This window comes from Telopea speciosissima, chromosome 2 (assembly GCF_018873765.1).
Source record: "Telopea speciosissima isolate NSW1024214 ecotype Mountain lineage chromosome 2, Tspe_v1, whole genome shotgun sequence".
Lineage (NCBI taxonomy): Eukaryota > Viridiplantae > Streptophyta > Magnoliopsida > Proteales > Proteaceae > Telopea > Telopea speciosissima.
In genome coordinates this window covers 63912471-63926250 of record NC_057917.1, presented here as the reverse complement: position 1 = coordinate 63926250, position 13780 = coordinate 63912471, and the positions used below count along the sequence as shown (strand labels likewise).

Sequence of the window (13780 nt, the reverse complement as noted above, 5' to 3'; positions counted from 1 at the left end):
TCGAGCTGTTGAAACTTTAATATAAATTATATATATAGGACTTGTAAATATTTACTTTCCCTGCACTCTGATCAATGTTACACTTGTTATCTCGATATTGTGTGGTGCTTGTGACGTGTATTTACTGCATCTGGATCCTGGAGGTGTCTGAATACTTCGGGTATTCGGGTCAGCCGTCGAATTCTCCCAGGGGTGATTTTGGGATGTGACCATATGGCTTTCCATAATGGAGCCAATGATCAACCAAATTCCAAAAGCATGCCTAATCCCATTAAAGTGTAGTGTAGAGAAAAGATTCTCTTTTTCACAATATCCCTTAATCTTGATGTGAGATTATATCTCTCACCAAGGTCCCAATCTATTGAATAGTATCGAATGGACTATGATCAATCGCAAATATGGTACATGGATGGGTTGACCATTGGGAATCCACTCAGCATGTCGTATGTCAGCTCAATGTTACATTCTCAATGTAGTATTTTCCAATACATACGCTGCTTGGTAGGTGTAACCAAAATTTCCCAATTTAAGTACGTAATTACGCTTCAGTCCTTCCACTGTACGATATCATAGGATACATTATAGGACATATGTAAAATTACTATCAAGACCCTAGTGAATTGGAATTCCAATTTCAGAGATTCTGTAATTCCGATTAGACCAAGAAAACATTTCCAAAAATGTTTCTAAGACATTTCAAACAATTTATCAAAATAACATTGGATTTGGATTTGTGTCTAATCATTACATGCACTCTCCCAATTAAGATAGTGTATTCCATGCATGTTGGGTATTTCTTTCGAATACGGCCAAACATGTTGTGAATCCAATACACCGATGTATAGTCAGGAAGACATCAACCGTTGATGTGCCAAAAAACTCATGGGTGGGGACGTGTACTTGATTTCTACGGTGCCATGAAGGGGTGTGACATCAGCTTGCTGACGTCACACACAGCGCTGTGAAAAAGTCCCCCACGACGCCGTGGACATCTCCATGGTGCCATGGAGGACTTATCTGGCCAAGGGTGAGGGTCCTCCCTCCCCTATAAATAGGAGGGTCCCCCTCCCTCCAAAACACGGGTTTTTCGGGTAGGGAGACCCTCCCAGCTCATTCTTTGGCACTTTTTTCCCAATTCTCTCCCTCTTGAGCGTGTGTTGGAGCGAGACTCCAAAGGTATGGGTAGATCCTTCGATTACCCATTCGAGTAAAGAGCGATTCTTATCCAGCAACTTTGTTATCCCGTCAATGTACGGATAACGAAAAATCCCCTTCGCAGCCGTTATTCTGTCTGCATACAGATAACAAAAATCCCTTATATACCCGTTACTCTACCCGAAGTTTAAGTAGCGAAACCCATCTCATATAGTCCTTACTCTGTCCGACAAGAGAGAGAGACAAGCTGATCGTCCGTCTCCAGCTGAGCCGTGGGACATCAAATATTTCGCACTCGGTACGCTTTCATTTATTTTGTGTATTTCTTGACAGGTATCTATCTCTTTCCTTCTTATTATTTTTTGGCATAATGTAGACAATTAAAGTAACTCATTTTAGTGTACATAGTAAATGACTTTTTCTTATTTGTCATGATTAGTGCATCATAACTTAGCCTTACATGTTAGTGTAGGATGTATTATCAAGGGAAAATATTCGAAAATCAGCATCTAGTAGAAAAATCGGTTTATCCGGGCGAGGTGGATGCCTAACACCTTTCCACCCTCGTAACTCCTAGATGGTGACTCCATTCCTTTATAAAGCATGATCCCAATCCCCATGATGATATATCGTAACGATATGCCGTTATTCATCGAAGTCAATCCATGTCGCCAAAAGGCTGAGGAACCCTCGTCGGACCACAGTACTTTTCTATTCCAACAATTAAGGTGTCTCCTGCGCACTTTCATCGGATTTCACGGTTTTGTAGAGAGAGAGAGAGAGAGAGAGAGAGAGAGGTGCCTTTTTTGGTAAAAGATACAATCTTGGAGAGTGGATCCCTTGACCTCCTGGGGGGCATGCACTCCAACAGCAATGCCTCCAACCAACCGAGCTAGCAGTTGTATATATTGAAGCAAAGAAAATTTTCCTATTTATTACTCCTTTCCTTGCTCCTCATCGCCATGTTTGTTGCATTGTTGGCTAGATATTCGGGAAGGGGAAAAAGAGAAAATGGGAAAGTGATTTCATTTCCAATGTTGCTTGGCCTAATTTGGTATGAATTTTATTTCAATTTCATTGGATGATTTCTATTTTGGAAATTGTTTCGTTTGAATTTTGCACTTTATTTCAATGAAATAAAAATCAAGTAGAATAGAAATTCTAAATGGGGAGCTGTTTCAAAATTTTATTTCATTTAACCACACACATGATTAATTTGATGGGCAAAGTAGTAATTTCATGTTAAAAATAAAACAGTACCCTTCTTCTCCTAATGGTCCCACCACCACCATCCCATCACCACCATTGCCACCACTACCACCACCACCACCACCAACCTCCCCCAAAAAATATAGAAAATCTATTCTCAGAAATTGAACTACAAAATGGATTTTTTTTTTCTTGAAATATTTCATATTGATACAACTAAAACAATTTTAACTTATTTGACCAAAAATCTATTTGTTGACTATTTCATGAAATCAATCCAACATTAAAATAAAAATCATATGAAATCTAACCTTAATTGTACTTGGAAACTGGAAAGTCAAGGTAAAAGAGCAAGGAAAGAGTTTTCTCCATAATTTATTTTGCTTATATTTGTGGAACAAATTTCAATGGGAATTTTCCATTCAGGCAATAATTGTAGGGCATATGCATTGTTAGGTTTGACATAACATTTCATGTAACTACTGTTGTGATATTTTTTAGGGACAATTCCCTAGATCTATTAGATAAGAAAGAGTATTAGAAAACAAGTAGGTTTACAAGAAAAGTAAACCTACTTGTTTTGCAATATTTTTTTCTTATTTAGTGGATCTCGTTAAACGTTAATATCCTTTTTTGGTTAATGACAATACTGTCATCTCACATGTGTATTTGAAAAATGCAAATAACATGATAATGACGCCTTCTAATAATGACAAATCGTTTTCAAATTATTTTTGTTTTTGATAAACAATTTGAAATCATTTTTGAAGATCCATTATACCACTACCTTAGAAAACTTTTGTGGTAAAAACTAAATACAACGAACAATTAAAAAATGTCAACAGACGCATTTTTTAAGCATTACTTCGACATACAGCAATTGCATATGAACTGCAATCCCACCATTATTATGTGAGCAACATATTACAACTGTTCCCCCAAACCCCCCCTCCCCTCCAAAGAAAAAGAAAAATGAGAATTGAAAATCATTCAATCAATACTTGGGTATACAACAATTCATAATTTCCAACACTAAATCTCAAAATTGTATCACCCCAAAACGATGGGAAGAAAGAATACAAAATTGATGATCAGAATGTACATTTTCCATGATAGCAGACATTCAATGATTTGTAAAAAAAGAATCAAAATGAGACTAATCAACCCACTAATAGATCAAACGAAGAAAAAATTGCGCCTCAGCCTTCCAGACCTCAAGCAAGACCCAACACACAAAGAAAAGTAAAACCCATACTAATTTGCCTAATCTACTAGAGAAAAATGGTATGATAGTAGAACTCCAAATTTCAAGTTCCAGCAAAACTTCTGCTCTAGAATCAGCTCTCCACTTTGCTAGGCGAATTGCGAACAAGCGGCACATCATCAATCCAATCAGCATAAATGCGACTGATCTTCTCAGCTCTCCAGTTCAGCAGACACTTCTTACCTTGCACTTGCTGCTTACAAGTTCCCACCCCTGTATTAGTGGGTGATACATCATTATTGGAATTCATAAGAGGTTTTATGGGAGCTGTGTAAACATTCCCTACTTCTGCTTCAATGTGGCCTCCAATCTTCTGCAGTTCTGTGATCAAGTCATCAGCCAATATAATTAGTAATGAATAGTTTCCTTGACATAAGTGCAAACTACATGATACTGAATATGATTCTTCTGTGAAAACTACATAGAACTACAACAGACAATTAGCTAAAGTATTACAACATACTCTGTATGAAAGGCATCATAAATCAAGCTACCTTGACGATGATTTACTAGTATTTCCTCCACAACTATTAATTTATCATATTTTGACAAAAACAAAACAAAAAAAAAAAAAAAAAAAAAAGGAGCAAATTCACAAGGACATGAAGGGGCCAGTATTGCATGGGAAATGGCTGATGTTATAACTGTAGGATGAAGCCTAAACAATAGATAAGATTATTTGTTGATTGTTCTCTGGATTACTAAGATTTTAGAAATAATTTCTAATCAAATTTAAGGGCTTTAGCAGCCATACCTATTATTTTAGAGACTGTGAAAGAGATGTTTCATTAGCTATTCCAGGTTCAATTAAAACTGAAGGCTTAAGTGGAAACAAGAGCTTTTGTTGGACAGACACTTTGCTCCAACGGAGACTCTTCCAGACTAACAGATTGACTCCAAGGAGTACTGATTATCTGGAGTAATTTGGCACTAATGTGATTCTATAAAGCCAACCTTTGATATCTGCTCTTCTGAAGCAAAGTCTTTTTGCTTCTCATCTTGCATTTCATTGTAAGAATCACTTGCTCATTCTGTAAGCCATCATTTACAGTAAGTTGGTTACTATAACAATCACTTGTAGGGATCAAAGAAGGAAATTGTCTTGGGGATCCCACTGTGAGCCATCTTGAGGCCCCCACTCTGGACTGGACTTCATGGAATTGAAAGTTCCTGAAAAGAAGGCAATGAAATCGGGGGATACCAATCGATTCTAGTTGGGGGGGGGGGGGGAGAGGGGGGTTGTGATTCCTCTACACAGCTGACCCTGGAGTCCTCCTAGCATAGCTCATCAAAGTGCTTCTTTGAAGAATCACTCAGGAGCATGGATCAAGGTATCAGAATCCCGATACATATTGGTATTGCTGATAATGATACGATGTTGATACGGATAGGTAGTATTGGCAACAAAGTGGTAGTTTTTTTTATCGGACGTCTCCGAAGAGACCCAAAAAAAAAAAAGTGGTAGTTATTTGAATTTATGCCCAATACAGGTCGATATTGAACGATCTGTATCGTATCGGCGGTAACCAACATGGGCACCAATACCGATACCTATAACCCTGCTCAGGAGTGCTTCCAAACATGCCTTAGTTACCTCCAAGTGATTGAAAAATAGCAGTGAGGAGTCGAAGAATTTCCTGCCCTGGAGACTCTTCAACTAACAACAAGGTTAAGAAGCAATACAAGTCATGCAGAAATATGGTCCCTGATAACCAATTTCTCTGTCAATATCTTCCTGGTCTAGTGGTTGATTGGATTGAAATTATTTTTGGTGAAAAATACTCTTATCATACAAGCAACACAAAATCAATAAGGCGAAATGGGTATACAATAAGCAGAAGTCAAACAAACACAACGAATAGGAAAAGAGAAAAACCATCAAAGCAGAAAAACAGAAAGCTTGGTTGCCGCAAGCATACCTGCTTGCCCATGAGCAAAGTGGCATTTATCACCAAAGGGGCAGGTCGCGGAGATCTCCCACCTGGAACAGATTCTTGTCTTCCAAAAAGGCTTCACATTGATCCGATTAGCATCAGAACCGGAATTCACAAACCCATTACTTTCCTGTGGATGATCAGACCCACTTCCATTATTCACAGGAGATCCTGTAGTCCCAATGCTGATTGCAGAACTCTCCCTAAACCTCCCAGGATCGTCCCTGAACTTGGCTGGATCTTCGTGAAGAAAATTACACCTATCCCCATATGGGCACTCCTCCCCATTACAGTACTTCTTGCAGAGCTTGAGCCTAGTGATTATTCTCTGATCTTCATCCCAAAGCCCAGCGGCTCTTTCTTCCTCACGGGCTCTGGCAGCAAGTATTTCCTGCCAGTTGGGTGGAGGCTTCCTCAAATCGTCAGGCCCATGGGCGAAATTGCAGTTGTCCCCATAAGGACAGGTCCCAGTAAAGAATTTTGCGCAAGGACGGGTCTTGAAAAACATCCTGCTTACGCCCCTACAAACAGGAGGATTCAACGCTGGCGGAGGCGGCATTCTTGGATTTGCAGGTGGGTTTGGAAAGGAATTCGAGGGGTTATCTTCGGAGTTTCTGGGCTTCTTGAATGGTGGTGTCCAATCGGCACCAGATGCAGGTTGGGCTTGTTCATTGTCAAAAGGGATTTGAGGCCAGAATCCAACAGGTTCACCGCTTACAGGGAATGATGGCAGTGGACAGAACGGACGGGGAGGAGCAGGAACACTCATACTTGCAGATGTTAGGGCTTTAAACCAGTTTTGTCCGGAAGAATCAGATGATCAAGATGGATAAATCGGAATGCCAGTGAAACAACATTTGATGAAGATTTATTATTTGAACAGAAAACACCAAAATAATATCAATGAGAGAATTACCAACTCACTCAAAATTAAGATCCAGTTCCTATGAACAAAAAAAAACTTCACAGCCTCCTCGGAATGAGTCGGCGGGAAAGAATTATAAAGAATATAAATCTGAAAAACTGCCAAACCGAAAACCCTAAATTCAATGCAAGGCTGGCTGCAAGCCAAAACAACTAAACCCTAGTGAAGTCTAAAACCCTAAAACGGCATCTCAACGACTGAATTAGTCAGAATTCCTTTCTAAGTAGGTTCTTAATGAAATATTCTTCTTCGTGAACGGTCGTGCGTGGTGCAAGACCGTGCCTAGCAACCGTTGGATGGAGATGACAAACACGTGATCATATCATTCAACGGTTGAAAGCACAAACGTGCACCATGCACAGTCATGGTTCCCCTCTCGTTCATTCTACAACTTGCTGGGCCGGGTAAAATGTTTTTACCCTTACCCTCCTAGCTCCACGGGTAAGTTTCTTTACCCTTGCTCTCCCCGTGAGGGAGGTTAAGGCAGGTGATGGAGGAAAAATTTAGAGGCTGGAGGGTTAAAGTGTCCCGCTCATACCATGCTTGTTGAGCTAGCGGGTAAAATTTGTGTAAGCAAACACGGGTTGGGTTTGGCCCGGTATTTAAAATCTAAGCCCAGCCCAGAGTTCTTTTGGGGCTCAGGTCAAGCCGGACCTGACCCAGGGTTAGGTTGGGTTTTTGAACACCCAAGCCCAGCCAGGTGTTCTTAGGGTTTAGCCTAAGCACTGCCCGACCCGAGGTTAGATTAGGATATCTCAGCCAAAGCCCGGCCTACTAGGGCATAAGGAAGGCTGGATTTGGCCTTACAAATATACGTGTGCGTATGTATGTATATATGGGCCGGGGCTCAATCCAAGGTTTCAGCCCAAGACGGACCCCAGTCGCTGAAAATTTTAAGTGGGCTTCGGATTGGCATGGAATTACTCGGCCATACTTGCACCCTCTAAATTTGGCTATCCTTACCTTCCCCGTTCAGCTAAACGAGCAAGGTTTCCTAACCTTTACCCTTACCGTTCCCGCTGCGTAAAGTGGGAAATTTGGATGAACTGCCAACACCTCATTGTACCATGCCGCAGATTGTATCAGGCTTCAATTTTGTGCTCAAGACGACCTCAAGTTCTTACTAGGCTATGTTTGGATGCCAAGAAAAGAAAAGAAAGGAAAGAAAAACATAATGAGACAAAAATTATAATGATGCAATGATTGATTTATGTATCTATCTTTCTCCTCAAATTCATTTTTTTTCTGAATTTTTTCTTTTCTTGGCATCCAAACATAGCCTTAACTTTTAGGCAACAAAGTTTGGTCATATGGCAAGGTAAAATAAATTGTTGAAAAATCCATGTATCTAGAGATTTGACATATAACTAACAAGTCAAAAGACAAATATGCATTCCAATGATGAACTATTGAAAATAAATGGAAAATTGACCAATAAAAGAACGGTAAGGTAATATGGCTGAGTTGGACCCTCAAACTTGACACATGGTCAAATGGTTGCAACTTACCACATCATCTGTCATGTGGCTAAATGAAACAGGCCATTATGCCAAGGTCAATAGAACAACTGCTTTTCCATTTTTTGTCCACTTAATTCGACATGTGGCAAGGGTTCATTTGGGTCCAAATTTAATACATGATGAGTAAAGGGTGAACCCTACCCCAGTGAAATTTAAGCCCCAACCAATTTGCAACATTGCAGAAAAATGAAGCCTGAGTTGTCTTCCAAAGCAAATTGGCCAAATTGCATCCACCTTCCTATAACAATAACTAAAACAAAAGGAATTCTACTATCCACTGTGGCATGAAATCTTCATAAGACATTAGGAGGACTGAGATTTCCCACACCCAAGGTTAAGGGAGAATCCCTTGACCGATGGACTTGGATGGTCTCCATAAGGTAGAGGGGAATAATGGAGGTGTTATTGACCATTCGTAAATAGGGGGAGCAAACATTGACAACCATTGATAGCTGTAGTTTTCCCTGCACCATGGTAAAACTTTCTCCAAAGAAAAAAAAGACACAACTACGTCGAGCTGCAGTTCTTTGATTCCAAGAAAAAGTTATTCCACCCGGAGTTCATGAAATTGCATGCCACTGTGGGTTCACTATATCATTTTCCACCTTAAAAATTCAGTAAAGCGTGTTTCATTTCAACTACAAGCACGAAATATTTTGAATATTGCAGTGGAAACAAAAATTACAAATAAGATTCATAGAGAGCTTAATGGCATATTATTCACAATGAGAGGAATGCTGGCACGACAAACTTGTAGGCTACAAACTCTATGAATCAGCCATCCCAATTTACAAGTGAGATTAAAATATGGAAAAAGAAAAAAAAACACTTTGAAGCCCCACGTGTATGTACGTGGGTGGGGTGTTTTGTTTAGTTAGTAACCCTGCCTACTTTGCAAGGATCTTGCTTGAGTTGTTCAGTTAATTTCTTAGGATAATGTATTATTCCCTTCACCAGAGAGTCAGATGGGGTGGATGAAGAGATTCTCTCTTCACCATGGGTGGAGAGAAACTAGGTCCAATTTGTTAAGCCATTCATAAGGGTGTTGTATTTTTACCCGATAGTCATACTAGCTTCTGGTCGACTTTCAATCATTTCACCTTATTTATTCCATGAGTTCTTCTATGAGATAACAATGGAAGTGTTTAGTCAAAGCCCCCAACTTTTGAGTAGTATAGGGGGGTCATTCAAGCCATGTCTTTCAAACCATGTTCTAACTGAATGCAGGGTTACCATCTCATGGGTTATAAAAATGGCTGATGATCGAGGTTCTGATGATAATCAATAGCTTCCAACCAAACTATCTGCCTGATAATGACAGAGCTGCCTTGCCTCATCTCCTACAGTGGGGGGCCGAGTGGCCTAAAGGCAGTGCGGTTGAAACAGACACAGTAAACAGAAGAACAGGTTAAGATGGGCAGAGGAAACTACTTATCCAATGTAAGATTTATTGATGGGTTGTAAAAATCTCATCTTTCAAATTGACGAAATGACAATTCAGCCTTCATTACATCAGATGACTCTGAATATGAAAAGTTTGTTCCCAGCCATTGTACTTAACTGTTATGTCAACCCTAGTTCATACTAGTCCTACATCCAAGTAATATGGTTCAACTTTCTACCTTCTAATAATAATAGATTAAAAAAAATCTAATAAATGAATCAAAATAAATGGATGCACACAAATATCCAATTTGGATTATGAAAATATCCAAGTTTTACATTTACTTCATTTCGTCACCTAAATGTTATGATTTGACAGGAGTGGCTGATGTTCAATATTGAACTAATAAGGGGATTACATGTCCAACGGGTTCTGTGGAGTGGAATGGAAGAAGGACAACATGTTAAACTCTATTCCTCTAAAACATATGATGCAGGACGATGGGGCTTGAAGAGGAGGAAGATCCAGAGACAGCTGGCCAGGCCTGCTCCTATCGAGCCAGCCCCCTGTTGGCCTTCATATGGGCCAGCATGACCTGCATTATAAGGCCTGATGGTTGGAGTTTTAGGCCAAACTAATGGGCCTGGTTTGGGTCCATTAAGAGACTCTTTTAATGACTTGTGTGGGAGGCTTCAAGGAGATCTTTTAATCTTTGTTTCTATATTTCTAAGCAGTTATTTAGTTTCTATTTTAGTGCAACCAGAAATTAGGAAGCAAACAACAGCTGCCTAGCGCAGTTGGTGAGCTGTGATGCGCTTCATGTCCGTGCTCACCAGGAGGTCACAAGTTCGAGTCTCCTAGCTGTTACCTTCCCCCCTCCCCAGTTCCCCCCCACCACCCCCCCTCCCCCCCCCCCCAAAAGAAAAATATTAAAAAAAAGAAGAAAGAAATTAGGAAGCAAGCTAGATTAATTTCTATTTTTATTGGGTTGTATTTTGTAAGGGATCTTCTCTCCTCCACACAAGGGAGGTTTACTTTGAGATTATCAGTAACGGGAGAGGGTTCGGGTTCCCTCCGACACCCGTGTGCAGTTTTAGGCATTGGAGGGAGGGATATTATGGGAAACCCTGACAATGAGGGGATATATGGGAATGCAAAAGGGGTCGGGTCCAGATGCTGGCATCGTGGGGATCATTTCCCCATCAATAAAATAGAGGCTGCACTACAGCCCCCATGATTGGGAGTTTTGAAAAAAAAAAATTGTTGCTTTGTGCTGTGAGATTCAGTTATGGTGAGAGACCAAGGTCAGTGAGAGACTGAACAAGGCCATAGATGAGAGGACTTGGTTATATCCCCCCTTTTTCTTCCCCAATCTTCTCTCTTCCTTTTTCTCTACGGTTTCTATTTTATCAATCCTGCAAAAAAGTCACCAACAGAGAGGAACCGAGACTCCCTTGTGTCTCTGTTTGATTGCTGTTACAACTTACAACCCTCCAAGGCTGCTCCATCAATTCCTTCCAAGAAGCTGGTAGAGAAGACCTCTAAGCTGGTCATCAACTTCTGGCCGTATTTTGGTACTGTAATAACCCTCTTATTCCCTCCCCTCAATACTGATATTATCTCCATCTAATGCCTGCATATGGCTGTGTCTCTAAGTTGTTATTTCCATATACACCGTGAGCATCCTGTGTTTGGAGTTCTTTGACAGGGATTTTCAGACCTCTACATATATTTCAATCTGGTCATCAACTTCTGGCCGTATTTTGGTACTGTAATAACCCTCTTATTCCCTCCCCTCAATACTGATATTATCTCCATCTATTGGCTGCATATGGCCGTGTCTGTAAGTTGTTATTTCCATGGAAAAAGAACTTGGTCGAAACCAACCGAAACTACCGAGATATCTCGGTTTCGCAAGAAACTGAGACGAGTTAAGGTGGGAGTTTAAAAAATACCATATCTCGGTTGTTTTGACTGGTTTCAGTCGAAACCAGTTGAACCAACCCAAAACGGAACTTAAAAATGGCAAGTTTTGATTGAAACATAATAGATCTCGGTGGTTTTGACACAGGGAGTGGGAGTTTGGCAAAAAAGTGTGTATTTCTTCGCATATTTGCTTCGTTTGGTGCATCTACAACCTACATCAACACTCTTAATCTAGTGTGTGAACCTCTCTTTGCATGGAATTGAGCGAGTGTTGACTGTTGAGCACCTTAATGTTTCATTTGGATAACTTGTATTATTCAGTGTTCTTGTACTTTAACTTTATGTGAACTAAGTATTTATAATACCAGATTTAGTGTATCTTTCAGTGCACACTAGTAAACTTGGGTCAATAACCACAAGTACCATTATGAGTGGTTTTTTTTTTTTTTTTTTGAAAATAGTTCATTCATTGTGTTTAGAATGCCAAAAATAGGCTGTATACAAAAAATCAGACCTAAAAAAACATTTCTGGGCTTCGAAACCACAGTCTCGAGTTGGCTGGGAAAAAGTACCAGGTTTCGACCTAGTTTCAACCATATCTCGGTTTCGGGCTGGTCGAACCCAGGTTGAAACCCGAGATTTAGAACCTTGGTTATTTCTGACCTAATTTCTAATTCTGTGTGAGAACCATTCCCCCACATGTAGCCCTCCTTTGAGGCTGATATTTTGGAGTGTTCAAGGGTATCCCATAACCTTCAAGGGTATCCCATAACCATCCTCCGATGAGAGTTTGAGTGCCATCCATGGGACACATCGATGGATGCTGCTGATTGAAGTTCTGACCTTTAGTTTCTAATTTTGAAGGTTTGTTGATTCGAAGTTTCTGTCCATTGGATCACCTTGGCTTGATTTATGTTATTCTCTATATTGAATGGTTGTTGTGTAGTCATTTTGATGGGGATTTACAATGTTGACGTGGAGTCATAGCTAGGTTACTAATTCTGAAACCTAGTTGCTATTTTGGTGGACATACAATTTCTTCTTCCTTAATGGCCCCAAAGCCAGGGGATTCTTACAGGTTTGTCTCTCATAAAGACAGATTCTTTAAACCGTTGGATGTCTGGACTAAGGGTCATGACAATGAACTTGGCATCTACTGATAGAGTCATGAATCATGGTATTTTTGGATAATTTAGGGTGAAACCAAGAGATCCAAACACAATTCAAGCAAGAAATCTATTTATTCACAGAATATTGATGAGTAGTTTTTGTTTTTAATGATATTGACAAGTATATAAAGTAGGGGTGCAAGTTTGGCCCTGCCGGCCCGAACCCGCCCTGGCCTGCCCTGAGCCCGAATAGGGTCTGGGCTGAGATATTTGGCCCTGAGGGCGGGTCAGGGTTGGAAACTTCTAGCCCTGAGTTAGGGTCGGGTCGGGTCGGGTCGGGTTAGGGTTGAGGTCTTGAGCTAAGCTTGGCCAACCCGGCCCGACCCTGATTTAAGTTATACTATAAAATATATATTGATATAAATTATACATTATGAACTTTAAATTTCACCCACATTTTTTTATATAATATACTATATATGAAGACAATAAGTGTTATAATATAATTTATTATATTGTTATTTTATGTAAAATTAATACGTTCTTCCCAACCCATGCATTTCTTTCCCCCTCCCCATGATCAGGGCCAATTAGGGTCGGGCCGGAGGGCGGGTCAGGGTTGGATTTTTCTGGCCCTGAGTCAGGGTCGGGTCGGGCTTGGGCCTAGCTAAGGGGACTTAGGGTTGGACTAGGGTTCTATAAAGCCCTGCCCAACCCGACCCTGTTGCAGCCCTAATATAAAGCATAGATATTCCCACAAAAGCACATACTTATAATCATTATTTAATTATTTATTATAATCACGTCATCATCATGGATGATTGTAAAATGAACATACTTTCTGTTTCCAAAGATGATCTGCAGCTTGTGGTAAAAGGCTTCATAGACCTGTTTGAGAGCACCATACCTGCTACATGTAGTAGTATCTGCCTGGTCCAACTTCTTATGGGATACAATGTTTGTAAACTGCCAGATTGGGTTCTAGCATAGCCAGAGTGGAAGTTTGACAGTTGAATATGTGGAGCTCCTCCACAGCTACCTGAAGGGAGGAAATAGAAAAAGATCAGCTTAAAAGATAATCTCCAAAACTTGACATACATGTTCTTCTGTAAAAGAGATTAAAGTTCCATTCAAGAAACACAAAGGTAGAGATTATCAGACACCAGAAAACATATAAATTACAAACCTGCCAAAAATAGAAAAATCAATGTTACTAAATAAATTCACAGACCAATCGGAAAATACATCTCACCATAAGTATGAGCAACAACCCACATTACCATGAGAAGGAAGCATTCACAAAACAGAAAGCTAAGAGTCCTTAACTCTACTCTCTAATCCTCTTATCCCAGCT

The 13780-nt window shown here is 40.1% G+C and overlaps 1 protein-coding gene across 2 annotated transcripts; it reads right to left on the bottom strand.

The window, feature by feature from the left end:
- Positions 1-3649: 3649 nt before the first annotated feature.
- On the bottom strand, positions 3650-6365 carry LOC122649602 (zinc finger CCCH domain-containing protein 39-like). Of its 2 annotated transcripts, XM_043842815.1 has the most exons (3): positions 5859-6365; positions 5548-5786; positions 3650-3949 (listed from the first exon to the last, which is right to left on the bottom strand). In XM_043842815.1, the coding sequence occupies exons 1-3, from the start codon at positions 6329-6331 to the stop codon at positions 3702-3704; spliced, it is 960 nt and encodes a 319-aa protein (XP_043698750.1). In that variant the 5' UTR covers positions 6332-6365; the 3' UTR covers positions 3650-3701. The 2 variants fall into 2 exon arrangements, with proteins under 2 accessions (XP_043698750.1, XP_043698749.1); XM_043842814.1 differs by having other exon boundaries at positions 5548-6365.
- Between the last annotated feature and the right edge of the window lie 7415 nt (positions 6366-13780).

Coding starts and splice junctions, on each gene's coding strand:
- LOC122649602 (XM_043842814.1), bottom strand. CDS start 6,331: ATGAGTGTTCCTGCTCCTCCCCGTCCGTTCTGTCCACTGCCATCATTC. Junction 3,950..5,547: donor CTTTGCTCATGGGCAAGCAG/GTATGCTTGCGG, acceptor ACTTGATCACAG/AACTGCAGAAGATTGGAGGC.